The sequence below is a fragment of the Drosophila erecta genome, unplaced genomic scaffold, assembly GCF_003286155.1.
Source record: "Drosophila erecta strain 14021-0224.00,06,07 unplaced genomic scaffold, DereRS2 tig00000126-arrow-pilon, whole genome shotgun sequence".
Taxonomy (NCBI): Eukaryota; Metazoa; Arthropoda; class Insecta; order Diptera; family Drosophilidae; genus Drosophila; species Drosophila erecta.
The window spans coordinates 4464750-4490817 of record NW_020825209.1 but is presented as its reverse complement, the minus strand read 5'-3'; the positions used below and the strand labels follow the sequence as shown (position 1 = coordinate 4490817).

Genomic DNA, 26068 nt, shown 5'->3' with positions numbered 1-26068 from the left:
ATATGAAAACATTAAACTAAATTGGCTGAGATATTTTATCACCAGCAAATGTTCCAGCAAATAATAAGGCATCCATTTTAAAACTCAGGGTGGCTAAATTCATTTAATAGGCATCTTTCGTGAGCCAGTTAAGTACTTCATAAATAATCTCCATCAACCGGGCAGTTTTCCCACTCATCCATTTACATTGACCTACTAATTGCAAGATATATGGCTTTTCATTTTGTTTCTTTTGAAATTATTAAGTTTCAATATTAATCTTATGTAAAAGTTCAAAAATCTATGCAACAAATATATCGAATGTATTCTATATTTACATAATCCATTAATACTCTTCTTAGAAAAGTTCATGTAGGTTTTTAAGTGATTTTCTTCATGCCATATACACGAACATAAAATAAATGTTTTAAACTTTCGTATTCATATAAACTTTCAGTGTTCAACGTAAAAAGTAGTTGAAATACCTTTCATTCTATCATAGGATTCTTCTACTCAATGGCTTGATAACTGCGTTCGAAGTAATTGTCCTTTCTAATTCGGGTTAAACTGGAAGAAGTCCACGTTGAGATCGAGAATGGCCTCTGTGTTGGGCGTTTCCTTCATGGTCAGGGCCTCCACGGCATTGTCGCTGGCATGATCGTAGCCATGGTTCACAGTTGGAGGAGCAGTTGCCACTGGCGGCTGCATAAGATCGCTTACATTTCTGAGCAGGCTCTCCTCGGAAGGCGGGTGAAGCTGACCGCCCGCCGACAGATTAAGACGTTGTGCAGCCTCGTCAGTGAGCGGATCGTCCAGCGACATGCTCAGCTCTGCGTAGACCACTAGATTGCGGGCTCCTTCGGTACGACCGCTGCCGGCAACCAAAGCTGCTCCCTCTGGTTCCGGCATCGGGGCCAGCGGCGATTCCATGGCAGACATATCCAGGGCATACTGACCCTCGGGTATGCCCAAAACTCGTGCAATCCGCGCATTTACGAAATGCAATCCAGAGGTATTTCGTATAAGCCGTTGGCTGCGCAACTGCAGCTGCTCCACAAAGTCATTAAGTTCGTTGAGAAAGAGATCAGAGCGCTGTTCCTCGCTGAGATGCGAATGCCGCTGCAGTTGGGCTGTCAGAAGGCCGAAAAGCGAGGGCGTGGACGGAGGAGTAGCTGTTGACGGTGCTGTAGCTGCAGCTGCAGGTGGTGGATGCTCGCCCGGACGGGGCATGTGCTCTGGGAATTTGACAAAGTGACGCTGCAGACGGCGTCCCAGAAAAATCTTTCCACAGCCCGGACAAACTGCATTCTTGGGCACAGCTCGTTGGGTGGTCGTTGTAGCAGGTTCCTGGCTTAAACTGATACTGCTCCTGACACTCGTACTTTTCGGCGCCGGCATAGGTGCTCGGTAGTTCTTGTCGCGCAAATCCGCCACCAGCATCTCCAGCATGCGGGCAGAACTTGGCTCCACGGCAGGGCCACTGGTCACGGGAGCGGGCTGTGGCATTGAGCTGCGCACCTGGCGACCGGATCTGGTGCGATGGGTGTCGGTAGCGGGTTTCTGCTCCGCCAGTGATGGTTTTTTTGCCACAGGAGCTGTGGCAACTGCACAGGCTCTTTTCGATGGTCTTCCCACTTTGGGCGGCGGATTCGGTGGATCTTTCTCGAGCGCCGGGCGAATTCCCATGCCAGCGGGATCCGGACAACGGTAAATCGTTATCTGCTGCGTCACCGCATCCGTGCGAATCACCTGATTGCGCTTTCTAGGATTACAGGTCAGTGAGAAAGTTAGTGAAAGCAAACAAAAACTGATTACTACCCACCGATCGATGACTATGTGATCGTTTTTGGATAGCTTGTGAAGACTGCAGGCCAGTTGCCCGAGAGTATCCCTCTCCCGCAGCGAATCGTCTGCAGCGCCCGGCCAACCTCGGTCGGGCGCGGAAATCTCTGCAGGATTCTTGGGGGCCTCCTGCCGATCCTGCACACTACCGGTCTTCTCCGGTAGCACCTGCAAGTCGGCCAAGACCGAGGCATCCTCCAGGAGATGCTTCATTGACCAGCCACTTTTGGTGTTTTCAAATAATCACAAAAACAAATCAAATAACAAAACCGGAATTTGGATTTAAAGGTGTTAGTGCTATTTTGGTATTTTTTTTGGAAGTACATATGTAGTTATTTAGTATATTTTTGGATTCCCATGACTGAGGTCACACAATTTGTTTGATTTAAATTAAAAAAAAAACCTCGTGGTAAATTTACGGCTCTAACAGAGTATATAGAATATCGAAGAGCTACGATTTTCTCTCTCAATCGGGTTAACTATACTAATTAAATTACTCATTATCATCATTGTCATTAAACCTACCATCATATTCAATACAATTAGGCTTCCGATATTAATCGCCTACACTTCATATTCACCACGGTCCCAAGCTAAGGCGGTCAGCTCGTTTTTACCTTTATTTTCCGGAAAATCTTCTTTCCGAAAAGCTTTGATTTCGAAAATCCGTATGGGCAAAGGAAATGGCCGAGAACACGGGATTCATCAATGTGCCCTGGCAGCAGCACCGGCTGGGCGGGCAGTACAATAGGCCGTTTCCTTCAATGAGCCGCCCGAAATGCATTGGCGTTTACAGTGTAAACGCTAGCCGGGATTATGTGGACGACGCTAGCTGCGCCAGCTACCTGGCTGGCCAACCGTGGCCACCGCTGCCGATTGATCTCAACGATGGGATAGAGGATGTTATCCGCAAGCCTTTCGAACACCCCAAACGGGATCTGGAAACTATGCTGCTCTATATCAAGCATCACCAGAAGGAACTGCTCCGCCAGAATAGCTCCGATCCCAGAAATCTCTTTCTGGGAACCGACTTTGTAACATTGCGTGGTATTTTGCGGCAGATAATGTGCCTGCAGTATGATACTAATCGCACTTTCCGCATCGAGGCGACTCTCCTCAACGGCACCATCTATATGGCCAAGAACCCAACGCCAGAACAGCAGCAGGAGGACGATAACATGACCAAGGCACAGCTAGATATGTGCTCCTGGGGTTTCAAGTTTGAGCAGTACCTGACCAGTGCCCAGGCGCAGGGCAAACCGGTCACCAATGTGCCGGTCAACGAGGCGGAGGAGTTTGTGGGCGTGTATCAAGTGGACCTAGCCGGAATTGGGATGCTCTACGGCGCCGAAATGGACTGTGTGGACAGCAAAAAACCAGTGTGAGTGGTCCAGGGTTCAATTCCACTTATTGGTTTCCAGATTCAGCATATTTATGAATAATCAATGGTCCCTTCATTGTCTGTATATGTATTTATATGATTCCCATTAGTGACTTCAAAGATCCCAGTGTGCTCGACTCCTTGAATTTCGTGGAGCTGAAGACCAGCGCCTTCAATATGAACAGACACCAAATGCGCAGCTTCGATGGGTTCAAATCGGCCAACTGGTGGAGTCAGTCATTCCTGGTGGCCATCAAAACGATTTACGTGGGACTGCGCGACGCCAAGGGCATGGTGCAGAAGATCGATGAGATCGATGTGCGCACACTGGCCCGCAACAAGCCGTGGAATCCATCGGCAATGGCTTGGTTCCTGGAACAGTTTTTGCACAATCTTAAGAAGCTGCTGGTGGCCATTAACGATCCGTTTGCTGTGGTCCAGGTGACTTTTCGCAATAAGCGCGCCTACTACGAAGTGCTGAGCGGCCCGGAACACCAAATCCTGCCCGATTGGTATCGAGAATTGCTCACGGCGGACACCTAAGAAAAGCAAGTCTGATTTAACGTTAATTTTTTTGAATTAATTGTTTTTTAATGATTGTAGTAGTATACAGCTGCGGCTAAAAAATAGCACGACTGCAGGTGGAAAGTTTATTTCCTAAAAAAAATTATTGAATGTTTATTTTTTTAAAGTCAGATTGCATGAATAATAAGTACCATATGTTGTCTCTCTGAGCAAGAAATTTTTACTCTCAATGTAACGGTTCTTTTTGTTTTTATAGATAGATGTTATATAGATGGTGCCGTTGAGGAGAGTCGCCTCGATGCGGAAAATAAAATGATCCGCAACGCACTGCTGTTTGTCGAAAAGAACGAAACACGTGGAAGAAAGCCCTCAATGTCCAACGTGGAGATCCAGCGCTTGGTTTGGCAAAGCAAGAAGGAGCCTTTTAAACCGGCAACGGAACTGAAGAAGGAGCTTCAGATAGCTGAAAGCGTGAAAACAGTATGCAAACGCTTAAGACAAAACAACCTTAATGCGTGGAGTCCCAGAAAAATGATGAAAAAGTGTCAGAAAATACAGAAACGCTGGGACAAACACGAAATGTGCTTATGGTGCTATTAATGTCTCCGCAACTGTATATACACTCCGACTTAGAACTATCGAATTGAATGCATTAGTCATTTGAGGTCGTTGGTCTCCAGAAGGGGCACGGCGCTTGGTTCCAGTCTGGCACTGGTCGGGCCATAACGTCGCCTATCAGGCGGACTGCCGGCGGTGAAGCCACCCATTCCAAATACGTGGCCTCCGCTGCCGCCTAGCGATTCGCGCTTTTCGATAACACAGTCAAAGAAGCGGGATAGTTTCACGGCATCAGTGGTTCCAGCGGCCAGGCTGCGGTTATCCCGGCAATTCAGCCAAATCTCCTCGGCGCCACACTTATCGGCTGGTGGATAATAAAATGGATAAATGTGGGTAGAAAATATTTGTGTGGTAATATTTGGAGGTACCTATTCCGCCCGCCTTTTTCACAGCCGTCTTGGGGTGCCGCTTCTCGTCGATGAGGTCCAGCTTGGTGCCCATGACCAGGATGGGCGTTTGCGTGGCGCCCAGAAACTCCTCCATGTCGAAACGGATGTGGCAGTCCGTGCCGGAGGTGTTTGATGAGAAGCTGCTCAACGGGCTGGGCGGCGATGGGGGCATGGAGGTGCCACGCGGTTTGTACGTATCCTTGCCCTCCTTGTTGACGATCTCGTACAGCCAGTCGATCAGCTGCTCCTGCGACTTGCCGTTGGTAAGGTCGTGCACCAATACGATCCCATGGATGCCCGTGTAGAAGACGCTGCGGGTGTTCTTGTGGCTCAGCGAGCCTCCGACATCGAACAGCTCCACGAAGTAGGGACACTGGCGAGCGGTGCCCTCCTTGAACTCATGAATCTTCACCTGGATGTTGCAGCCCACCGTCCAGCCGGGACGGATGAGGGACTCGTTGTGGGCGATCAGATGCGTCAGGCAGGTCTTGCCCACACCTGGAGAGGAGAGTCTCGAGAGGATTAGTGGCACGGGGAGCCTTTGGCGCCCATTATTTACCCGAATCGCCAACCACAACAATTCGCACTCGATTGTTCGTCGCCATTTCATTGGAAAATGAAGGCCACAGCCACACTGGCATATTGAAAAATCACTAAAAAAAAATTATAATAATAACACAAATTTCCGTCGTAGTTAAGCTATTGAATAAAGAAACTTAAGCTTAAAACTTAAAAAAAAATGTTCGAGCGTTCGCTTAATTAAATAATTTTGACATATAAATTTAAAACTTATTACCACCACTTATGTGTTGGTATATTTTTAAGGGTCTCGTGGTATACGCAGACTATCGCCCGCCGGTCACACTGGCTAAAGCTTAAAAAAAAAAACACTTGGCAAAATTCAGATAATAAACAAAGTCAAAAATAGTTGAATTTCAAATAAGATGGAATACGAAAGTGTGCTGATCGTGAAGCCGGAGGTGTTTATCTACAAAATACCGCCCCGGGCGAGCAATCGAGGCTACAGGTAAGTGTATAAATCGGTTGGGAAAAGAGGTGACTACTTTTTTTCGCCTCTTGCATTGGATTTTCTGCCACCAAAATTGAAAGTTTTTCGTGCTTTTTAACGCCCACTCACTGCACATATAACACATATAAATATATATGTATATATATCGACTGGGGGTGTGGGAATGCATTAATTATGCTTTTCATTCTTAGTCAAGGTTACAGGCACGACTCTTTGTTGTTCTTGCTGCTGCTGTTGAGGCTGTGAAGTTCAATTGCAATTGATTTTTTTCCGTGCAATTATTATTGAACATTTTCACTTACACGTATCAGGGAGTCAAAAGCGAGAAAAAAAAAAACAGAAAACACACAGAAAGAAACGGGGGGCAGTGAAATAGCTTCGCTGGCGTGCGTGTAATTGTTGCTCTTTGTAGCCACTCTCTTTGTTTTCCTTTTGTTGCTGTTTATTTCACAGTTAACTGCGCTCAGGTGAGCAAATAACACATATTAACGGAATACCTCAAATATTGGGGGTATACTATAATTAAATGGCCATGAACGACCCATTAATCGAATACCTGGTGAATTAATCTACAAGAACCGAATTCTACATTCTACCGGTTATTTATATTGAAATTTATGGCTTGTGTACATCGTGTAGTAGGTCCCTCAACTATCTTACAAGATATTAAGCTCTTTATACCGACGGTATCTTCAGTAGCTATGTATATAGCAAAGTATTGCAATTGCATTATCAGCGGATCACACATATCATATTGGGATACTTGTATATTGGAATATAAAATCGTTTTCCCAGTTTCTATTCCAAATCTTCCATCATCCTGGTATTTGATGGATTTTAAGAGTTTAATTCACTTCTTATAACTAGCAATATGCTCATATTTTTCCTCAGTACCGGAGTTTTTACCAGATAACATGAAAAATAAAAGCAGAATTCTTAGACTAGAAATGCCAGATAAAGTCCATGTCGTTCAATTTCTGCAAGATTTCGAGACCTATGTAAATAATATATTTAGCTTTCCTTATCAGAGTACATACAATTTGCGCAAAAAAGAGAACTATTTTGACTAATTTTTCCATTTTACAGAGCTGGAGATTGGAACTTAAAAGAGCCCACCTGGACGGGCAGGATGCGACTGGTGGCCAAGGGCACCGCCGTCGTCCTGAAGCTGGAGGACAAGACCAGTGGTGCCCTGTTCGCCAACTGCCCCATCGACACATATCCCGGCGTGGCCATCGAGGCGGTTTCCGATAGCTCCCGGTACTTTGTCATCCGCGTGCAGGACGATAATGGACGATCGGCATTCCTTGGCCTCGGATTCGGCGATCGATCCGATTCGTTCGATCTGAATGTGGCGTTGCAAGACCACTTCAAGTGGGTGAAGAACCAGGAGCAGATCGAGAAGGAGAAGACGGAGCCCAAGCAGGAGCTGGATCTGGGATTCAAGGAGGGCGAGACCATCAAGATCAACATGAGGATAACGGTGGGTTCAGCTGCATAGTCTTAAAGCGCTAAATAAACATTTCCGTAACGAATCTCGTCAAGCCCTACACTTTGTGCTTTATCAGCTTCTGCATCGAAGACGACTCACTTTCAGAGCCATTTTGTTGGAAATGTGCGCATTCCTCTCTTTTTGTCTAATCAGCCTATCTGAATCGCTGAAACTTGATCATTATGGTCCACGATTATGATTTCAGACTTAAGAAATCGCTGAATCGAACTTTTTTAATGTGTAAAATTTTAATATTTCGATTTCAGAAAAAAGATGGCTCCGAGGGATCCTCGCGCACTGGCAAGAACAAAGGCTCCTCGGGCGTGCTGCCACCGCCGCCTGGTGGCCTTGGAAAGATCGCTCCGCCACCGGCCGCCGCCGCAGCCACGACGGTACGGCAAAGTCCCGGCGTTTCGCCCGCCCACAGACCCGCCGCTGGAGGATCCGAATGGACCGACTATGCATCCGCCGGGTGAGTTGTAGCTGGGGTTATCTCAAACTATGTTCTTCGAGTAATCAAACAGCCAATTGACTTGTGATTTACAAATGAGCATTGAATCTTTTTTTTTTACAACGCGAATCCTTCATTTCCAGTGGCAACCAAGGACAACAGAACTCAGCCAACGCCAACTGGGTGCAGTTCTAGATAGACATCATCCTGTTCCTGCTGCTGCTGCGCTCCTATCCCCCAGAACTTTATGTTGTAAGACTCTACAGATGTTTTTTTTATTCACCATTTGCAAGCAAATTATTATCGTTTTGAATAAGACCAAAAAATTGAACAGAACATTCAGCAAAGGCGTCACGCGTTAAAGTTAAAGATTTTTAATTCAATTGAAATTGTGTATTAGTTTCCCCGCCCACCACTCGCCCGCCTTCTCCCTCTCTATCCGCGTAATTGCTTCTCGCTCTAATTGGAGGAGTAGGATGAAGGTGGGCGGAGTTCTCAGCGGGCGGGGATCTGTAGCGAACTATTTAGCCTGGTTGTTAATTGTATAAATGAAAGTAACGATAATTTGTATGGAAATTATACTAAAATGTAATTTGTTAACGTCGAGATAATGCAATTAAAAATGCAAACTAAGTTTAAATCAAGTTATACACGAACACGAACACTGCAACAGCTAAACTAAAGTGAAATATTCAACTTGTGAGTACTTACACACAACACACACACGCACGTAAAAAGGACATTCCGCGGATGAGAGATAGAACGCACTACATACCAATCTAATTTATTGTTAACTCTATTCCAAATTCCCCCTAATCCACTTGTTTTATACCCCTACCCCATATGGAATACCAGAAATTATGCAGATCTATCCACCTGTTCCCGTTTTCGTCTTCAATCACATTATGTGAAATCGGAATTGATTGACTCGAACACGGATCGAGATTTATTAGCTTTATTTTCAAATGAAAGCTTACTTGATTAGTTATGGTTTCACATAGTTTGAGAGTAACGTTATCGGGATCAGAGCAATATATATTTTTTTTCTGTTTTAAAGTGGCACACACATGCATAGCAATTAAGTAAATCAAATGAATTATATATAATATACAATATGAAGGAATATCCATATGTATTTAATAAACCACATAATTGTAGAGAAGGAAATCTTGCTAAATCTGAATTGTTGTTTCAGCCCCGATTCCACCACCCTCCACCCACATCAATATCTTATAACTATGCTCTCTAGTTTCTGTTGCTGTTGAAAGATAACAAAAAACGACGAAAAATGTAAAAAAAAAAGCGAGTTCTATTCGTTCCATAAATGTTTATGATTAGAGCTGCTTCTGGCACCCATTTTCATCGCTTTACCTTTAGAAATATCTATGTGGAAAGACCAGCTCGCGTTTTCTGGGGACATCGTATTCGATATAATGAACTGCTATTTTTGATAGTTATTTTGGGCTAATTTATTGTTTACTTTTAATGAGAAAATATACAAGTCTTGACTCCGCTTTAAGTTTAAGTAAATCTTACGACTTCAACATCCGACAGCTAATAATTTAAATTGAAAAGTATGTAATCGGTTGATAGTTTCTATATTTGAAATTTACATTTTTCAATAGCCTCTATGCTATTTTCCATAGTTTTTTTTTCCGAGTTTTCAATGTAACATCCCAGAACTGCAAATAGGACATATTTTCGCTTAGTTTTCGTGGCTTATTTCCGATATCCTTCCAAACGAACATATTCGCCAGCTTTGAGCAGTCAACAAAATCAACAAACGAAACATAACTTACATGGAATAAAATTATATATATATATACACACAAGATATATACAAAATGTAATTAATATTAATGAAATACGAAATAAAAATAGCAATGAATTTCAATGTAAAGTTCCATAGCTATTTTATGGGTAAAAGCGACTGGGCGTTGAAAAACAATATTTGTATGGATATTCTCCAGCTTGCCGATAAATAATGTTAATTTAACCCTTGTTTAATAAAAACCACATTTGCTTTGAATTTTTCTGCCTTTTTTCATACGTTTTTATTTAACTTACAATTTTGTTTTCGGAGTTATTGTAGGTTGTTTTTTGCAATGATGTTATTTTTTTCTATTTTCTTATGGATTTATTTTTTAAATAATCGTTTAGGTTTTAGTACATATAATTACAACGCAATTTTTTCATAGGACTTCGATTTCCGACTCTCGACTGCCGCTTGACTTTGCGCCGATACACAATTAATTTATCCGGTTTCCTGCCTGTTCAATATTTAGCATTAGTAATTTTCTGACTCCGGATTTCTCAATACTCCTGTTGCCGAATTACGTATGCTATTCATATACATAGCTATATGTATAAATAGATGTTGGGTATCTGGTATAACCTGGCTAGCATGAAGTTACAATCGCCACGGATTGCACATCATAGTTTTAGTTTGGGTTCACCCGATCGAACTTTGGGTAATGGCAGGCTCGTATTCTTCCCAGCATTTTGGGAATACAGTCAAGCATTTATAACTCGAATCACCAAACGAGGTTTAAGTTAAAAAATACAGTTCGCATGCCAATAAAACTATATCTTATCGAGACTCTGAGATCCACTGTGTATAAATAAGCAGATCTCGATCCAATCAATACCCATAGTTAGATCAGAGTTCCCTCTCAGCTTCTTCTCCGCCTTCAGTTATGGGTACAATTTCATCGCTTTAGTTTCGATTTCGTTAGGTGGAAATTTGTTTTCGGTTTCGGGGGGAAGATACCACACACATGTGTGGTATCGTAAGTTTCAAGTTCCGGAAATTGGATGAAATGAGGCGGGTAGGCGGCTTTAAGTAGCATATACAAAAAGTGTATATATGTAACATTATATTTCTGTTTCGGGTTTCTTGGGGTGTCTCTTATTTTTGTTATTTACACAGCTTCATTTGTGGTTTGCATAATGCAAAAAAAAATTTGGGGTTATACATTTTACAATACCATTCACTATTACTGCTTCGCTTAATCGTAAATCAGACGCACAGCTGGCATATAACAGATATCGTACTCCTAAACTCTTCACTCCGTTCGCATTAATGCATGATGACAATGATTAACAGTTTGTGCCCACTATCGGCATTATCCTCATCAACATAAACATCTTCTGGTGTCATTACACTCGACATGACTTGTTACTTAAGTGCTATCAACTAAAACATAACTTAACCTTATTTATGTGTGATTTTGTGTGTTGCACAAAGTGGAGTAAAAAGGGTTGCTTTTGTAGAAAAAAAAAAATGGTACGCAATTCTTAAACTGAAAATCTTAACATAAATGTACAATTTATGTTCTCGCAATCCATCGACATCAGATCGGCCGTTCATTCAGTTTACGCGCAGTGCTCTTGATGCTTTTCCTTTTCATTTCAATGCCAGAAGGTGGAGTTGATTGGTGTCCTAATGACCGGGAGCTTGGCTTTGGGCTTGATCGCAATTGGTTGTGGATTACATGAAGCGCTGGCGTTTACTACTGTAGTGGCAAATGTCCATTTTGTCGTCGATGGGACTGCCGGGACGCTTGCAATGGCGCGCGATTTCGTTGGCAACAAATGCGAATAGTTCCGGGCCACTGAAATATAAAGAACATTGATAAGTCCACCTCAATTAGCTAACTTTAATGTGGCACTTGATTAGCTGCATTGCTTACTGAACAACCATTTCAACAAACTCCTTTACTTTTTTTTTCTAACATAATGAGAATTTTTCGCCAGACATTAAATTTTGGAAAGATCGCAAAAACCAGTTTTCAATGCATATGCCAAAAAAGGTATTCTGATGTTTCCTGTTGCACTCATTCGCGACGTTTTTAGAAAATTCTTTCGGGATTAGTTAAACGTGCAGTGGCTGAAATACACATTCCCTGGGATAATCTCCAATGTCTGCCGCAGTGAGGACTAAATGCTTGATAAACCCCTCAACTAACCGTGGACGCAAAACCAAGGCCTCCTTGAAGGTGTGCAAATCATCGCCGATTCCGCCACCGGCGACACCGCCCGTTCCTTCCTGGCGGCCACCGGCTGCTCCGGCGGACAGCAAATGTCCACCGCCGGCAGCTGTGGGCGGACCCCCGGTCAAGCCCAGTCCGGAGCCGTGGAATCCCAGGCCAGAGCCACCACTGCCACTTTGGTGGTGATGCTCCGGCTTTGGAGAGCTGTAAAAAAAAAAATATGGAAGAGGCCAGTTTTAATTGGGCTTGCTCAGTGGAAATTGCAACGGCGACTCACCGACGATTGGCATGTGGATTTGAGTTGGATGGCGGTAGGGGCTTTCCGGCCAAATAGGCCAACAGATCCTCGCGCCGTATCATACGGCGTTTTTTGCTTCGCGCCCAATCGGCCAATTCGCGAGTGCGTCTTTGGTAACCGCACTGAATGGCAGCGTCGCTGGTGCGTTTGAGACCATCACATGATTCTGGAGGAGATCGAAGCACACGGATTAGTCGGTCATGATTCAGGATTTGGAGAAGTGACTTTGACTCACCTTTGTAGAGTGTTGTCACAGTGCCAGCTGCGGTCTGGAAGGGCAGCCAAAGGGCGCCTGTGTCTGCGGAAAAAGTGTTTGATGAGCGCTCTGTAAAATAGAAAAAAAAATATTATTTATTGTTCAGGGTCATTTGATATCTATTGATTTGATGTTAGCATTTCTTAAATGTAGTATCCTTCAGTGGTTTAGTTAGTGTTCTATACATTTTGCATGTTCCTATTTCATATGTACATTAGTGCAGAGTTATTGAGTAAAAAATCCAGATGCGCCGCTTTAAAAGTACCTAATCCCTTACTATGCAAATTTAAATGCAATGCTACACAATACAGAAAGGGGAATGTAATGCTAGAGGAAAATGTAAACAATTGCCTGATATATCAGAACTGAAAAATATTTATTAGTTATATCCTTCATGTGGTGCTAAATTAAAATGTATACATTAACGAAATTCAGCTTCGAGATATTGTTTGTCCAACTTATGAAAACAAGTTTTTAAAATATTAATCAATATAACATATTGAAACGTATTTTGTTAAAATGTAATATTACAATCTTGACATATTACTTTAAAAATTTTTTATTGGAATGAAATGATGGACTCAAAATCCTTGCAAAACCTTTCCTTTGTGGAAAGTGAACAATAGAAATAATATGTCCGACTTGTCGATCGTTTTTTCCCATCTCTCATTCTCCTTTTCTCGGTTGACCCCTGCTCCTTGCACACCTGCTGCACGAAAGGACGAAAAAGGACGAGAGGGAGACAGAGAGAACGAGAAGACCGTTATCGACCCATAGGAAGAGGAAGAATGCGGTGCAAGAGGGATGGCAATAGGCACTCGAAATTATTTGCAAACAAAAAAACAAGAATGAGAAGGCAAAGAGCATGGGAGATTAATCTTACACCTACGTTCCCTACTTCATTTTGTTTTGTATTTCGCTAGCCGAAAATAATGACGAAAGCAAAACAGCTGTTCGACTCTCTCACACACACGCATGCAAGCAAACAGATGAGCCTGTACGCACATGTTGATTAATGATATCAGCAAAGAAAACAACAACATTAGAGTCCGCAGCAACAATAAATATGGGCAATGAAAATTCTAAGAGGCGATGCCTCTGCCCTTTTCTTCCTCTCGCACTCCCTATTTTCCATTGCCATTGCACTTGCCATCTCGCTTTTCGTGCCGTCTTGTTCTCTCTTTCTTTTGCTCCCAGTTCTATTGCATCTCCCCCGTCTCCATTGCCTATAAACCATAACAAAAACAACAAAAGCAACACTGGAGCCCTTTCTGCATTTTGATAATGCGTAGTATCGAGGAGCGAGCGAGAAGAGAAGTTGCATTTTCATGAAAGCCGGGCTGCTGCTACCTCCTCTTCTTCTCCTGGCTGTTCTATTAATACCTCGCCCAAAACTATTTTTGAAGAGAGACTACACACACACACAGAGACGCAGATAGTCAGACGGAATGGAAACACAAAGAACAGTAACAAAAAAATAAGCATGGAAGCCTACGCCCTTGGAAGGGATAACGGGATCTATCCCCAACCCCCCACGCAATCGTCTTACCTCTGTACAGCTGTGCAACTGCGGTGGCCGAATCCTGGAATGCTCCCCAAACAGTGCCTAGATTGTTGTCCCGCTGACGCACAAACTCCCGTTCGTATTCATCGTGTTGACCGTGGATTTCTCGGTGACACTGCTCCTCCAGCCAGCTCTCCTCGCCTCCGGACTCCGGTTGTTGTTGCATTTCTCTCTCCTCTCACTGTCTCTCTTGCCTAGTGTCCCTTCAGGTTACGGGTGCTTCCCGTTCCGGCAAATGTGCCTGGACAATCTTCTTCTTTTGCTGCTCCTTTTCTGCTGCTGCTGTTGCTGCTTCTTCTTCTTCTTCCACTGGTGCTGCTGCTACGACGACACACGAACACACACACTCACACGCGAAGCGAAACGCACCAACACACTCGCACGCACTTGGGACCAAACTCTTGATTTTGATATTGGTTTTAGCCAGTAAATCGGTTGTCAATCCTTCGTTTCGCCCGTCTGCCCAAAATGAGGGCTCCTCTGGCCACCCGGTTGGGAATGATATTAATTTATTTATTGCACAAACGTAGAGCGAGCAGCACTTTTATGTAGTAAACCAGCACAAAAAAGAACGACACTCAGCGACGGCGTTGCCACATTTGGAAGAACTGTCAAGCGAACGCTGCTGGCATTCTAGTTCGATTTTCGATCCGGTAGCAGGTTCTGAGCCTGGTGAACCAGTCACTTTATTTTTTCTTCTTAAAAATAAAGATGGCGTCTTAATGGCTTCTCAAGTCTGATATAAATTAGATAAATTCAATATCTAACTAGTCCATAATAAAATAAAATTATTTTATCTATAAGCTTTCCAGGCTTAGAAAAGAGTTCTGATCTGGCGAACCAGGCACGAATCAATAGGTTCCTAAAATATTCATAAAACTAAATATTGTATATTGTTATTTAAAAATAATTGAAAACAGCAATACATACTTTAGTTTGTGCTGGAAACTGGGCTTTTAAGATATTATCATACTCTTGTTTATTTTATAATTTAATGTAATAACTTAAATTTTTTAATGTAATATTTCAATACTACAACTGAAATACTATTCATGTATGGCAGACGTATGTATCTATGTATATATTTTGCGATCTAGAAAAAATACTTTAAAAATGTTGCCATCTGTTAGCCCGGTAGAAATACATTTACATATATCGATAATCCTTCGTAAACTATATTTAGTGCGTAACCAGATTCTTTCATAGTTACCACTACCTATTGTAGACGTTATATGTCAAAGCCATAAAGGCCTTTGAACTATTTCTTCAGTTTTGGGAGCCAATTTATATACCTATTTGTGCAAAATTGGAACGCTAGTTCCATATTGCCTCAGTATGCTAATACGTTTACCGAAATGGCGTTAAAAGTCCCCTAGTAGTGCCCCATAAAATTGCCTTCTAATTGCACAGAACAAAGAAATTGGTAAATATTTATTTCGCACGTTAATAGTTCCAGTTCCGAGTTAACCAGTTCCGGAGCAGCCTTATTGTGGGGCAAAGTGGCAGCGCCGCAGTCTGCACGTTTTTAAAAGCCGGCCAAATTCAGTCCTAAGCGAATTCAAAACAAAGCAGAAGGAAAAACCAACGAAAAACCAGGATGTTTATGAACTCGAATCTTTTCGAGCCGGGCAAATCGAAGCCGGAGCGGAACTTTGTTCAGTTGGCGGTAAAGCAAAACCAGCGCTTCGATGGCCGGCGCTCCAATGAGTGCCGCGATGTGGAGCTGACCTTCGGCTCGGATTGGGGCACCGTGGCGGTGTCCATGGGCGATACGAAGGTGCTGACCCGCGTTACCTGCGACATGGGCACACCGGCCACGTCTCGGCCCAACGAGGGCAAGTTCCAGCTGAACGTGAACCTTGCCGGCGTGGCTTTTCTGGACGAGCTGCAGACCACACATGACCAGCGATCGCTCACCCTGAACTCCCTGCTCGAGAGGACCTTCCGCAGCTCCAGAAGCGTCGACCTGGAGTCCCTGTGCGTGGCCGCCGAGCACCATGTGTGGTGCATCCGTGTTGACGTCAATGTGCTCAATCACGACGGGAATCTGTATGGTAAAGGCACCAATCTCAAAATGAAAGGGTGATTACCTCTTAAATGATCAAACGCTATCACCTGAGTTAATAACTTTGATCGTTTTTGAAGATAATCTCTAGTATTCAATTGCTTAAAATCGCTCTTTAATCTTATAGACGCCAGCACCATAGCCACCTTAGCTGCATTGATGCACTTCCGTCGACCTGATGTCACGTTTGCTGACGATAAACTGCGCATCTATACGGAAAAGGAGCGGGATTTCATTCCACTGCTATTCCTTCACTATCCTGTCAGTGTAACCTACTGTATTTACAAGAGCAGTTGGCAGCCAATAGTGGATCCTACGCTGCTTGAGGAAAACGCTGCCGATTCAGTGATTGTCCTGAGCTTTAACTCGTACCAAGAGCTTTGCAGCCTGAATGCCGGAGGCACTGCACCAACAAATGTCCGCACCATCATGCAGTGTGCCCGCAATGCAGCGACTCGTTGCAAGTCCCTGGTGGATTTCATTCGCAAAGCCTTGTCGCTGGACGAAGAGCGTCGGTTGCAGGGCGATCGATTGGTCGATGGACTGGTAGCTCTCATTGGAAATACCCAGCATAAGCTAAGTTTCAACAAACTGATGGGCTACAAAAAGCAGGAACAGCAGCCAACACCAAGCGACAAAATGGAATTGGAGAACGAGAGCAGTGAGGAGCCGGAAGTCGAGGAGATTGAGGCCAAGGAAGAACCCTCCAAAGAGGAAACAGGTGAAGCCCCCATGGACTCCAGCGGGTGGCTACCGCAGGATGAGGACTCCCAGGAACTGCCCATACCCTCGGAAGCATCGACATCGAATGCAGGCAAGGGCAAACCAAATCGCAGCAAAAACAAGGCGAATAAAAAGCCACTGCCGAAGAAACAAAGTAAGTTGGCAATCAAAACGATTGACGAAAGTCGAATCCCATTATAAATAACGCACTATTTCTCCTTTAGATCACAGCGACTCCGAGGAGGAAGCCAGGCAATTCATCTAGTCGATGTGATAGTCATGTAGAGAAAATGATTTCTATTAAGTTTTATTTAGGCTTAAATGTATGGCTAAAATCAGTCTAGGCTTTAACAGAAATCGTTTAATGCGGAATTCAAATTGATTTGTGGAACCGGTGTTCTTCTAAGTTAGGCTTAAACTAGAGTTCTAAATATATGTATTTCCAACCCGCCGGGCCAAACGACACGATGTCTAAGTTTAAATATTGAATCGAATATTGATCGTTCACTCTCTTACAGCGATCATATTGTATTGGCTTCCGATTCATTTAGTTTTCATTGAAGTCTGATTGCGCTTCGATTCGTTTAAAGTTTATAGATGTTTTGTTGTCTTGCGGCTTATTGGTGTCTTAGCCATCCCCACTTAACTTGATGTATAATACAAACGATTAAATGAACAACATTTGCGCCACCATGTCCTTAAGCCTAAGAATGTTATTTTTTGATTCAGTGTGGTGTTTTCTGTTAATTCTCTTGTAAATTTACATAGTTTATTTAATGTAGAGCGTGTATAAAGAGCTAACAACGGACCAAGGCTACAATTATATTTGTAAATTTCTTTTTTAAAATTAGGTGTACGTTCGCGTTATACTATTTTTTTTTTTTTGGAGCACCATTTGCCTTTTTCCTTACGTTCTTTCATTGCAGTTTTCCTTTTCGAATATTACTTGTATTCCGGGGAGTCAAGGAAAGGGCTTGGGCAGTGGTGGTTTATGGGTATAGGAGTAGGTTACTTGGGGGTCACACAGATGAGAAGGGCATTTTACTATCAGTATTTTCGTTTATCCTTGTTCGGGTCAACAATGCCGACGTCCAGCAAATGCAGCAACAATGTGAGAAGTGTGTTTTAATTGGCAGTTGGCCAGCGTTAAAAGGAGTAGACGTCGTCGGCGTCCTCCTCCTCCCTCCGCCCGCCGACGCGCCTTCAGGTGGTGTCGTTGCCAAGGCCGTTTTTCTGGTCCAGCTTATTTGAGCCCATCTTCACCATGTACACAAAGAACGTGATGATCTCCTTCTCCTTGATGGGTATTGTCTTGAAGTGTTTCATAATTGTCTGCAGGAGAGAAGTATAAGTATGCATATTGATTAAAACATGGTCTGGAAAACCTCACAAGCTAACTGAAGGGTAATAAGACTAAACAATAGTTAATGTGGATGCAATGGAAAGGTTGTTTCCTGCATTTCCCGATCGTAAGCTCTTTAAATCTATATGAATGATGAACACTTTGCATGCATATGGGCATAGCATCATTTTCGCTGCCTTTTCTGCCTGTTCTTGGAATGAAGGCAACTAAAAGAGGTTACCAAAAAGACCAGTTTGAATGTATTCAAATTTCAGATGAAGCTTTACACAGCTCACTAAACCAATGCTTTTTCATGATTTGTTCCAATTAAATGTACGAAATGTAAGGGCAAGGGTAATCGTGGGTATAGCCTGCTTATTCTGTAAACTAGGTCAAACTTACATCTGCCAGCTGCGCCCGCTTCATTCCCTGCCTCGTTTGCACCTTGAAGTGACGCTTGTAGCGGCGCAACGTGCTCACGCCCAGCTGGTAGAGATCGGGGAACTCGTGCAGGTCCGTGTCCGTTTCGTTGCTATCGTCCTCGCTGTCCTTGCGACGCCGCTTGGTGCGCACAGACTGGATGCGCTCCTTGTGGTGGTCGCAGATGTAGATGTGCTGCGCGGCGGGATCGCTGCTGAGCTTGAGCCGCTTCTGGGCCACCGTCTTCTGGATGCGCTTGGAGTAGCTGGCGTAGCCGGCCTGGTTGCGACACCGCTCCATGTCGTCGATTAAGCAGCAGGTTTGGTCCGTGTGCCCGCGACTGTCCTCCTCGCCGGTGCTGAATCCGTTGTTCATCCTGTTCCCGATCCTTGCCGATCACTGGTGAGTTGCTATCCAATCCAATCCTCTCTTGCTTTACTTGCTACTCCTCTGTTTTTCTCCGTTACGCTCCTTTGTCTCCCCCTTTTGCCTTTTGCCTTGCTTTGTTTCCCTTTTCAAGAAAAAATTTTCTTTTGACAGTGTGGTGTGACCAGGCTGGGAAACGGAGAAATTCGTTGGCAGCTGTGAAGCGCGGAAAATTTGAAACTGGTTTATTTTGATTAATTTAATAAAATTTACATTGTGCTTTGCCATTGGCAAACAGTGGTTGGCTATAATGTTTACATATCAAGTGCAGAAACTATACTAGAACTTTTTGGAATATTGTTATAAAGTTGCATAATCGCACAAAGTGCTTCGGAAATTAAACCTCTTAGTCTATATAATGGATAATGGATTTATTTCATGTTAAAAACAGCTATTTAAATGTACATACATGTAAATTAGTACTAAAATTGAAAATTATGTACTAAAAGTACTAGGTACCTTTTCCAACACTGTTTCTTTTGGCGATAGGTACGAGCCGGCACGATAGTTACGCCAGCAATCGTAGTTGTCATCACTAGCTCCCATTTGTGCGTTGAAACGAGATTTCAATTTTCGGAAAATACCGTCGAAAATGCCGCCTGGAACGGAAATTGCAAGCGGCAGCGACACGGAGACCGCTCTGGAGGAGTTCAAGCAGCGCGAGGGACGCCGGAACAGCACCGGCTCGGCCAAGTACACGTGCAGCATGCCCAACTGCGAGGCCACATTCAAGCGGCTGGATCTATTGGACCGCCATGAATATCACCACACTGGGATTGTAAGTATAGCTAATAAGGATAGGCATTGGATGGCCTGTAGTAACCCCGCCACCTTGCAGAGGAAGCACGCCTGCTCCTACGAGGGCTGCGACAAGACCTACTCCATTGTAACGCACTTGAAGAGGCATCTGCGGAGCACCCACGAGCGACCGGAGGCGGCGACCAAGAAGACGGTGAAATGCGCGCTGGAGGAATGCAGCAAGATGTTCATCTCGGTCAGCAATATGACGCGCCACATGCGCGAGACCCACGAGAACCCGAGGGTCTATCCCTGCAGCCACTGCAGTGCCAAATTCTCGCAGAAGCTCAAGCTGAAGCGCCACGAGATCAGGGAGCACTCGCTGGAGTATCCCTACAGCTGCTCGAAATGCTCGCGCGGATTCTACCAGGAGTGGCAGCGCCAGAGTCACGAGCCCAGCTGCAAGTTGTACGAGTGTCCCGGTTGCCCGCTGAAGTTCGACAAGTGGACACTATATACGAAGCATTGCCGCGACACATCGCACGGAAAGAATCGCCACAAGTGCGACAGATGCGAGAGCGCCTTCGACAAGCCCAGCGAACTGAAGCGTCACCTTGTGGTGAAGCATAAGGAGGCGGCGGACAAGGATGAGGGCGCCTCCTCGTTCGCCTGCAGCGAGGAGGGCTGCGGCAAGAGCTACTCGTACCTCAGAAATCTCCGGCAGCACATGCTCACCGCCCACTCGGGCAGACGTTTCGAATGCCAGGCCTTGGACTGCGGCCGCTGCTTCAGCAGCGCACAGAATCTTGCCAAGCATCTGCTCAGGGGTCACAAAGATGGCAAGAAGAAAAAGGACTTGAAACCGAAGAAGGGCAAAAGTAAGGATGTCGAAGGGGGCAAACTTAAATCCCCTTCCCGCAAGCGACGACGCGATGCCGGACGCAGCAAACACTCGAGGCTATCCAAACTGGCCTGCCTGCAACTGGACAAGGAAGAGGACGAGGCGGTGCGTGAACGACAGCCTTTGGCCCTCGAAAAGATCACCCAGTCGCTGAAGGACTACCCCATCGAGGAGCTGCTGGCACAGACCCTGCAAGATGAAGAGGACGTGGTGCAAGCGTAGGGCAAAATGGCATTCAATAAGGATGGGAGTGAGGTCTGGTCTAAACCCACAAAATAATGATGTAAATAACGAGGCTAAAACTGCAGTGTGAGTGACTTCGAGCTACTTGTATTTAGTGTATTTAGGCAACAATTAATTTGGGCCTCTCGAAAACAAGAAATATCGCACGAATCTTTCAAAGAAACGACAATTGCATTAAAATACGCTCTGAATGTGCAGTAATTAAATTATGAGCATCCTTTTACCTTTTAGCAAGCTATTATCATTAGTCGCCGCCTGGAGCGAATTAGGTTTAAATCACAAATTATTAATATACGTTAAGCTTGTAGATATCACATTCCCTGACTTAAGCTAGAGTGTCGAAACTCCTCAGCAGCCGGAGGGAAACCAATATTTTCTTGTGCATATGTACAGTAAGCACCAGCAACGCGAATTTAGTATAATATATATGTACATACATGCTTCAAAACAAGGTCAACTTTTCTGTTAAAGTCCTGTACGTCGAAATAAAGCAAAGAACTCACATACTTTGTTTCTTTTTTTTTTTTATTAAACAATCTTCTAAAACAAAAAAATGCTTAATGCGTGGAGGACTGGTGGAGTACGGATCGGTAGCATGCGAGTGCCATTTCAGGGGGCTACAGTGAGTTGATGATCTTCCGGCTGCGCATCTGCTCCATCCAGCTCTCGTACTGCTGCTCCGGCGTCTGTGGCTCCTGGTAGTAGTGCTGCGGCGGCTCACCTTCCTCCAGTCGCACGAAGTAGTGGCAGTGCTTGTACTCCACCTTGCCGAAGCGACCGCGAGCATGCCTCCTCACGCCCTTGAAGACGCGTCCCTTGCCCACGAAGGATTCGGCTGGAAGGTAAAAAGTACACTGATTCATTTGGATTCTCCATAGGGGGTAGCAGAGATGACGGAACTGGTGTGGATCATTATTCAGAGCCACCTACGACAAGTGAATGGATATTCCCATTTTGGATTGCCAGTTTCCAATAGTTCCTTGTTCCCCTGCTCACCTATCCACAGATTGCTCTTGTACTCCACGTTGTGCCGCTCCACGGCCATTTGCTGGGCCTCCAGTATGGTCTCCTTCACATCGGTGGCACCTTTTTTGAGCACAAAGTTCAGCTGCTTCAGCGCCTCATCGACGGACATGCCGCGAACGAAGGCAGCGATGTACCACATCTTGTCTGGACTGTATTTGATGTTGTTGCGCATGTGGCACACGTACTGGAAGTGGATTTTAGTGGATTAGGTGGATCATAGCTGGGTTTTACGTCCCAATAACTTACAGCCTTTCTGGGCTCCTCGTCCGTTTGCTGCGGCGGATGCACGGTTTTGTTGTACTCCAGCCACTTTTGGGGTCCGTAGTTGTACTTGTTCCACTTGGCGCACAGCATTCCGGCGGAAGCGGCCGTGTGCAGGGATTTCGACTGGAGGGCAGGTGGTGAAACTGGTGATATGGCGGTTGATCTGTTGGTTTCCCCCGATCGGAGGAGCGCTGCTCCCTGTGCCGCCTGCAGGCGCAGCTGGGACATCTGCCGGATCACCTTGTGCATGTTAGCTTGCTTGTTTTATCACAGCAAAACCAGGCAATTCAATTTGAAAGGGAAAACGCAGACTTTCCGTAAAAAAAATAATCGCGTAATCTGCCAGTGTGACCAAGGGCAGCAAGTGCGTGGTGTACCTAAAACGTACCGCACAAGCGGCTGATCTCCAGCATCTGGCAGCGCTATCAGAACTGTTTGAAAAAAATATTTGATTTGGTAAACTTAAATAAAAACCGTATTACTTTTATTTGCAAGCTTTTATTTTCAAAGGAAGTAAAAACATGCATTAATTAGATAAAGAAAATATCATTTATGCGTTAATAAACTATTCCAGTTGAATATTATGCACTGAGCACGATAACTCAACGGAGCGTCGCGCTTGCGTTTAAATGACCCAACAGTCTGGCATCTCTGTGATTATTTGAAATTGTATCTGAGGGATTGCTAGGCATTTGAGTGCTGCATTCGCTGGCGTGAAGCGAAAGTTGCATGGTGTGAAGTGCGGAGCGTTCGCGTTCGAAACGGAAATTCGACGGGCGCCAGATTCGATTTAAATTCGAAACACAAATTCGTGTATGCAAATCGATGGTAATTGGACTGCGAAACGTTACTACTTACGTGATATCTGATATATCCGAAATGTTTAGCGGAGTTCCGAGGGCTCATTGTTTGTTTTCATTAATTTGCATTGCCAGTTTGCTCTGCCTCGAATAGCCGGCGAATATGCTCGTATTCGAATTGCAATACATTCCGAGATCTCGTGATTGCGAATCTAAGCCATCTGGATAAATGGGGGAACCTATTTTCGCTGCAGCGTTCTAATTTTCGAGGCAGAGTTCATTTGCACCAGCGCACATGCGAAATGTATTAAATTGTGTAATTAAAATGTATAGGTTTCAAAGGGAATATAGTTAAAAACGTTGACAAAGTGTAATTACCTTTTCGAATGTGGAAATATGTTTTTCAAATTGTCGGAATGGATATTTTAACTTAAACAACTGGCTACAACCCATATAAGCAGCAATGCAACACACGCATATATAAATAAAAAATCATAAATTTATATCCAAAGTCTATCCTATGTTCAAAATAAACGTTCTTCCATATGTATGGGCCACCAAAACGACACATCAAATAGTCGAAGCTTTTGCTAACGGAAATTACAGACTTCCCACACGAAACTTACCTTTGAAATTTGTTAGAGTGGGATGCTCGCACATGGATAATGAAAAAATAAAAGTTTTGCTATTTGAGAGCTTTGCGTTTTCTCGTTTCTTGGCGGTGCTAAGATCTATCTAACAGATACTTTGCGCCTTTAGTCGTGGTCTAAATCTTGCTGCGTTCGCTGTCGAGGTAGAGCAAATAGCAAATGGCAAATAAAACTACTACAATAGCAATCAGTAAAAATAAAAATGAACTTGCCTAAAGAGATAATAAAAACGCAACACGCGACGCGCTAACAATTTGTTTGACACATTTTTTTCCAGTGATGAAGCACCAGTGAAAAGTGCACTTACCAAATAAATATTTAAAATATATATTAAGCAACATTCAACAAAAAGCACAATAAGTCTAAATCAATAAATTCAAATTGAAGGCGCAGCTGTGTTTGCACCTCCGTCGTTTTGTGCAGTGTATAATTCCCTCTGTCTATGCACGTCTATATATACATGTGCATATATACCTATAACTCGTCGGACTCTGCTGGGCGTAGCACACAGCTTCCAACTTTTTAAATTTATTTTTAGGCACATGATCGGGTGTGTTTTTTTTTCCACTAATTTGATGTGTTTTTTTCGTATTCATATCTAAACCATCTGTGCAAGATGGTATGGCAATTCCAGCAATGACTGATACTAATCATATTAAATTGGTGCACAAAAACATAGAAGTGTTAAAAACAATGCTGAAGGTTATTTAGTTTTCAAATGAACTTGTTAAAAGTTCAAGAAGGGAAGAAGAAATATTTTTAGAAACTTTCGTCAGACTTTGTGCATTTAAATGCAAATAGCACGCTTAGGAAGTTATTTATGCAAATTTTTGAACTTTCAGTTAACAATTGTGTTTGCCTGGCAACGAATTTCAATTTTTAGCCTGCAATTTCTGGGCCACGAAATTAACTGTTTTATTTATATTGGCACATTCACCAGTCATGGCATTCAATGCCAGTCAGTTGAATGCTAAATTACCTACACCATATGGCGAAATGTTTGGTTTTTTTCGTTAAATTATAATTAATTCTCTTGTCTATGAATGGCAGCCGCCCATCAATGAACTCAAACCGCCCACACTCGGCGGAAAAACTGGCATTAAAATGTATATGTGGCGGAAAATGTGTCAAATGTCACCTGCACACCGCCTACAACTTGTTGTTTTATTTTTTGTCCGCCTAACTACACAGAAAGAAAATATTCATCTCAAACCTGTTGTACTGGCAACTAAAATAATACTTTGACTCGCTCTAGTCCAATTGCATTTTCAACTTTTCCCTGAGAGTTATCTTCAATTTTAAAATACATTTGTGTGGGAAGGGCTGGCTGGCTTCGACCTGGCTAAAAGCCTAATGGCTTTTTGGCCGCTATTTTGTAATTTTGGGCAACCTGTTTGGCGGCCATTACGTCACCATCGTCGCGATGCTGAGCGTAGAACACGCCAAAATCTAAGCATGCAGCGAAAATAAAGAGAAACCCAAGATCAAACAAAAAACCGTCAAAAATGTCTAAAAAAACAAATCAGATTTTAGAATTAGCCAAAAATAAATTAGCGACCCACTGATACCGTAGCATTTTGCTGCAGTGAAAACATGAAGATGAAGATTTAAACTAAATGCATTTAATGGATTTTTGGCGTTGACAATAAAAGCTTAACTAGCATAAATACAAAACATTAAAATATAATGCAGAAATAAAAATAACACAAATCTGAAGTCAAGTTGGCATAATAAATATAAGTTGAAACTAACGGGTGACATGAGTCTATTGAGTCTTTGGCATTGACAATAGACGAATAATGTGAAACGAAACTGAACCGTGTAATAAATACCGATTCGAAATACTCGTAATTGCCCCGACATCCGACTTCAGGCATTAGATATCCGACCAGCCCTAACCACCCCGCCCACCCAGCGATTTTCAGCTTGAATATGATGTTAAGAGAGAGAGGGAGAGAGAGAGAGCGAGAGGGAGACACAGACGTAGATATAGAGATACTAAAAAACAGAGATACTCAGCATTTGCCGAGTTGAAGAATCTAGTTTTTTGTTTTTGCTTTTTGGCCTTTGTGTCTTATGCTCTTTTTTTTGGTTTTCGGTCTTCGGTTTTGGTCATGTTGGCCAAGGTTGAGCTTATATAATAAATAAAGTCGCGTGTGTGTGTGTTCGACCATATGTTTAAATAATTCTCGATTCCGATCGCCAGCTGTGAAGATGCAAGCGTGAAGTGCAAAGTTCTTGGATGCAAGCCCAACGAAATCGATAAAAATTCGAGAGAAAGTCAAAACACAGAATAAGATACAGTACCCAGCGAACAAGAAGTAAGAAAGTCCCCAAAATGAGTGGAGATTCCTTCCACCGCAGAAGAACGACGGTTCACTCCCCGTTCACATCCATCCTGATCCTGCTCCTGATCGCGATATCCACCCATGGCTACAACATCGACCTGCCCAGCTACGTCCGTTTCCGGCAGTACAGCAACTCCATGTTCGGATTCAGCATTGCGATGCACAAGGGCCGCAGTGGATTCTACGGCAATCAGAACAAGTAAGTTTTCCAATATACATATAATAATATTTTAGGAGTTTAATTCTACGGCAATAAGAAGAAATGAAGTATACAAATTCAATGATCGTTTTGATTCATTTGAATG

The 26068-nt window shown here is 43.6% G+C and overlaps 10 protein-coding genes across 15 annotated transcripts in view; 5 read left to right on the top strand and 5 right to left on the bottom strand.

The window, feature by feature from the left end:
• Positions 1-79: 79 nt before the first annotated feature.
• On the bottom strand, positions 80-2139 carry LOC6550034. Its single transcript, XM_001977464.3, has 2 exons — positions 1802-2139; positions 80-1741 (listed from the first exon to the last, which is right to left on the bottom strand). The coding sequence occupies exons 1-2, from the start codon at positions 2032-2034 to the stop codon at positions 532-534; spliced, it is 1443 nt and encodes a 480-aa protein (XP_001977500.1). The 5' UTR covers positions 2035-2139; the 3' UTR covers positions 80-531.
• A 365-nt stretch (positions 2140-2504) lies between these two features.
• LOC6550033 (decapping nuclease DXO homolog) lies at positions 2505-4230 on the top strand. The gene is made up of 2 exons (XM_001977463.3): positions 2505-3202; positions 3313-4230. The coding sequence occupies exons 1-2, from the start codon at positions 2505-2507 to the stop codon at positions 3743-3745; spliced, it is 1131 nt and encodes a 376-aa protein (XP_001977499.1). The 3' UTR covers positions 3746-4230.
• Positions 4231-4304: 74 nt separating this feature from the next.
• On the bottom strand, positions 4305-5387 carry LOC6550032 (rab-like protein 3). The gene is made up of 3 exons (XM_001977462.3): positions 5294-5387; positions 4714-5232; positions 4305-4649 (listed from the first exon to the last, which is right to left on the bottom strand). Exons 1-3 carry the CDS (start codon positions 5373-5375, stop codon positions 4384-4386), a joined length of 867 nt encoding a protein of 288 aa, XP_001977498.2. The 5' UTR covers positions 5376-5387; the 3' UTR covers positions 4305-4383.
• A 159-nt stretch (positions 5388-5546) lies between these two features.
• Positions 5547-8874, top strand: LOC6550031 (NECAP-like protein CG9132). Its single transcript, XM_001977461.3, has 4 exons — positions 5547-5761; positions 6851-7247; positions 7523-7728; positions 7851-8874. Exons 1-4 carry the CDS (start codon positions 5679-5681, stop codon positions 7900-7902), a joined length of 738 nt encoding a protein of 245 aa, XP_001977497.1. The 5' UTR covers positions 5547-5678; the 3' UTR covers positions 7903-8874.
• Positions 8875-10544: 1670 nt separating this feature from the next.
• Positions 10545-14452, bottom strand: LOC6550030 (UPF0472 protein C16orf72 homolog). Its single transcript, XM_001977460.3, has 5 exons — positions 13803-14452; positions 12233-12322; positions 11977-12163; positions 11676-11903; positions 10545-11321 (listed from the first exon to the last, which is right to left on the bottom strand). The coding sequence occupies exons 1-5, from the start codon at positions 13981-13983 to the stop codon at positions 11198-11200; spliced, it is 810 nt and encodes a 269-aa protein (XP_001977496.1). The 5' UTR covers positions 13984-14452; the 3' UTR covers positions 10545-11197.
• An 815-nt stretch (positions 14453-15267) lies between these two features.
• Positions 15268-17301, top strand: LOC6550029 (exosome complex component rrp45). The gene is made up of 3 exons (XM_001977459.3): positions 15268-15871; positions 16010-16759; positions 16830-17301. Exons 1-3 carry the CDS (start codon positions 15415-15417, stop codon positions 16868-16870), a joined length of 1248 nt encoding a protein of 415 aa, XP_001977495.1. The 5' UTR covers positions 15268-15414; the 3' UTR covers positions 16871-17301.
• A 52-nt stretch (positions 17302-17353) lies between these two features.
• LOC6550028 (histone deacetylase complex subunit SAP30 homolog) lies at positions 17354-18949 on the bottom strand. The gene is made up of 2 exons (XM_001977458.3): positions 18350-18949; positions 17354-17937 (listed from the first exon to the last, which is right to left on the bottom strand). Exons 1-2 carry the CDS (start codon positions 18740-18742, stop codon positions 17809-17811), a joined length of 522 nt encoding a protein of 173 aa, XP_001977494.1. The 5' UTR covers positions 18743-18949; the 3' UTR covers positions 17354-17808.
• Positions 18950-19268: 319 nt separating this feature from the next.
• LOC6550027 (zinc finger protein 184) lies at positions 19269-21181 on the top strand. Its single transcript, XM_001977457.3, has 2 exons — positions 19269-19571; positions 19632-21181. The coding sequence occupies exons 1-2, from the start codon at positions 19386-19388 to the stop codon at positions 20652-20654; spliced, it is 1209 nt and encodes a 402-aa protein (XP_001977493.1). The 5' UTR covers positions 19269-19385; the 3' UTR covers positions 20655-21181.
• LOC6550026 (39S ribosomal protein L22, mitochondrial) lies at positions 21180-22369 on the bottom strand. Of its 2 annotated transcripts, none has more exons than XM_001977456.3 (3): positions 21948-22369; positions 21672-21885; positions 21180-21510 (listed from the first exon to the last, which is right to left on the bottom strand). In XM_001977456.3, the coding sequence occupies exons 1-3, from the start codon at positions 22212-22214 to the stop codon at positions 21293-21295; spliced, it is 699 nt and encodes a 232-aa protein (XP_001977492.1). In that variant the 5' UTR covers positions 22215-22369; the 3' UTR covers positions 21180-21292. The 2 variants fall into 2 exon arrangements, with proteins under 2 accessions (XP_001977492.1, XP_026837548.1); XM_026981747.1 differs by lacking the exon at positions 21180-21510 and adding an exon at positions 21573-21601 and having other exon boundaries at positions 21948-22364.
• A 255-nt stretch (positions 22370-22624) lies between these two features.
• Positions 22625-26068, top strand: part of LOC6550025 (integrin alpha-PS2) — a 30397-nt gene continuing 26953 nt past the window's right edge. For 2 of the 5 annotated variants that reach the window (XM_015155336.2, XM_015155337.2), the window contains exons 1-2: positions 22625-22793; positions 25622-25962. In XM_015155336.2, the coding sequence (XP_015010822.1) occupies positions 25754-25962 (209 nt within the window). In that variant the 5' untranslated portion in view covers positions 22625-22793; positions 25622-25753. Of the gene's footprint in view, positions 22794-23485; positions 23559-23601; positions 23966-25621; positions 25963-26068 lie in introns of those variants that run through there. The other 3 variants (XM_026981674.1, XM_001977455.3, XM_026981675.1) reach the window with 3 other exon arrangements.

Coding starts and splice junctions, on each gene's coding strand:
- LOC6550034 (XM_001977464.3), bottom strand. CDS start 2,034: ATGAAGCATCTCCTGGAGGATGCCTCGGTCTTGGCCGACTTGCAGGTG. Junction 1,742..1,801: donor GATCACATAGTCATCGATCG/GTGGGTAGTAAT, acceptor CTGTAATCCTAG/AAAGCGCAATCAGGTGATTC.
- LOC6550031 (XM_001977461.3), top strand. CDS start 5,679: ATGGAATACGAAAGTGTGCTGATCGTGAAGCCGGAGGTGTTTATCTAC. Junction 7,248..7,522: donor AGATCAACATGAGGATAACG/GTGGGTTCAGCT, acceptor TTTCGATTTCAG/AAAAAAGATGGCTCCGAGGG. Junction 7,729..7,850: donor ACCGACTATGCATCCGCCGG/GTGAGTTGTAGC, acceptor CTTCATTTCCAG/TGGCAACCAAGGACAACAGA.
- LOC6550026 (XM_001977456.3), bottom strand. CDS start 22,214: ATGCACAAGGTGATCCGGCAGATGTCCCAGCTGCGCCTGCAGGCGGCA. Junction 21,886..21,947: donor ACGAGGAGCCCAGAAAGGCT/GTAAGTTATTGG, acceptor ATCCACTTCCAG/TACGTGTGCCACATGCGCAA. Junction 21,511..21,671: donor CAAGAGCAATCTGTGGATAG/GTGAGCAGGGGA, acceptor TTTACCTTCCAG/CCGAATCCTTCGTGGGCAAG.
- LOC6550029 (XM_001977459.3), top strand. CDS start 15,415: ATGTTTATGAACTCGAATCTTTTCGAGCCGGGCAAATCGAAGCCGGAG. Junction 15,872..16,009: donor TCACGACGGGAATCTGTATG/GTAAAGGCACCA, acceptor TTAATCTTATAG/ACGCCAGCACCATAGCCACC. Junction 16,760..16,829: donor GCCACTGCCGAAGAAACAAA/GTAAGTTGGCAA, acceptor TTTCTCCTTTAG/ATCACAGCGACTCCGAGGAG.
- LOC6550032 (XM_001977462.3), bottom strand. CDS start 5,375: ATGCCAGTGTGGCTGTGGCCTTCATTTTCCAATGAAATGGCGACGAAC. Junction 5,233..5,293: donor TGTTGTGGTTGGCGATTCGG/GTAAATAATGGG, acceptor TCTCCTCTCCAG/GTGTGGGCAAGACCTGCCTG. Junction 4,650..4,713: donor GAAAAAGGCGGGCGGAATAG/GTACCTCCAAAT, acceptor ATTATCCACCAG/CCGATAAGTGTGGCGCCGAG.
- LOC6550028 (XM_001977458.3), bottom strand. CDS start 18,742: ATGAACAACGGATTCAGCACCGGCGAGGAGGACAGTCGCGGGCACACG. Junction 17,938..18,349: donor AGCGGGCGCAGCTGGCAGAT/GTAAGTTTGACC, acceptor TCTCTCCTGCAG/ACAATTATGAAACACTTCAA.
- LOC6550033 (XM_001977463.3), top strand. CDS start 2,505: ATGGCCGAGAACACGGGATTCATCAATGTGCCCTGGCAGCAGCACCGG. Junction 3,203..3,312: donor GTGGACAGCAAAAAACCAGT/GTGAGTGGTCCA, acceptor GATTCCCATTAG/TGACTTCAAAGATCCCAGTG.
- LOC6550030 (XM_001977460.3), bottom strand. CDS start 13,983: ATGCAACAACAACCGGAGTCCGGAGGCGAGGAGAGCTGGCTGGAGGAG. Junction 12,323..13,802: donor AGTTGCACAGCTGTACAGAG/GTAAGACGATTG, acceptor TCTATTTTACAG/AGCGCTCATCAAACACTTTT. Junction 12,164..12,232: donor TGTGACAACACTCTACAAAG/GTGAGTCAAAGT, acceptor GATCTCCTCCAG/AATCATGTGATGGTCTCAAA.
- LOC6550027 (XM_001977457.3), top strand. CDS start 19,386: ATGCCGCCTGGAACGGAAATTGCAAGCGGCAGCGACACGGAGACCGCT. Junction 19,572..19,631: donor AATATCACCACACTGGGATT/GTAAGTATAGCT, acceptor GCCACCTTGCAG/AGGAAGCACGCCTGCTCCTA.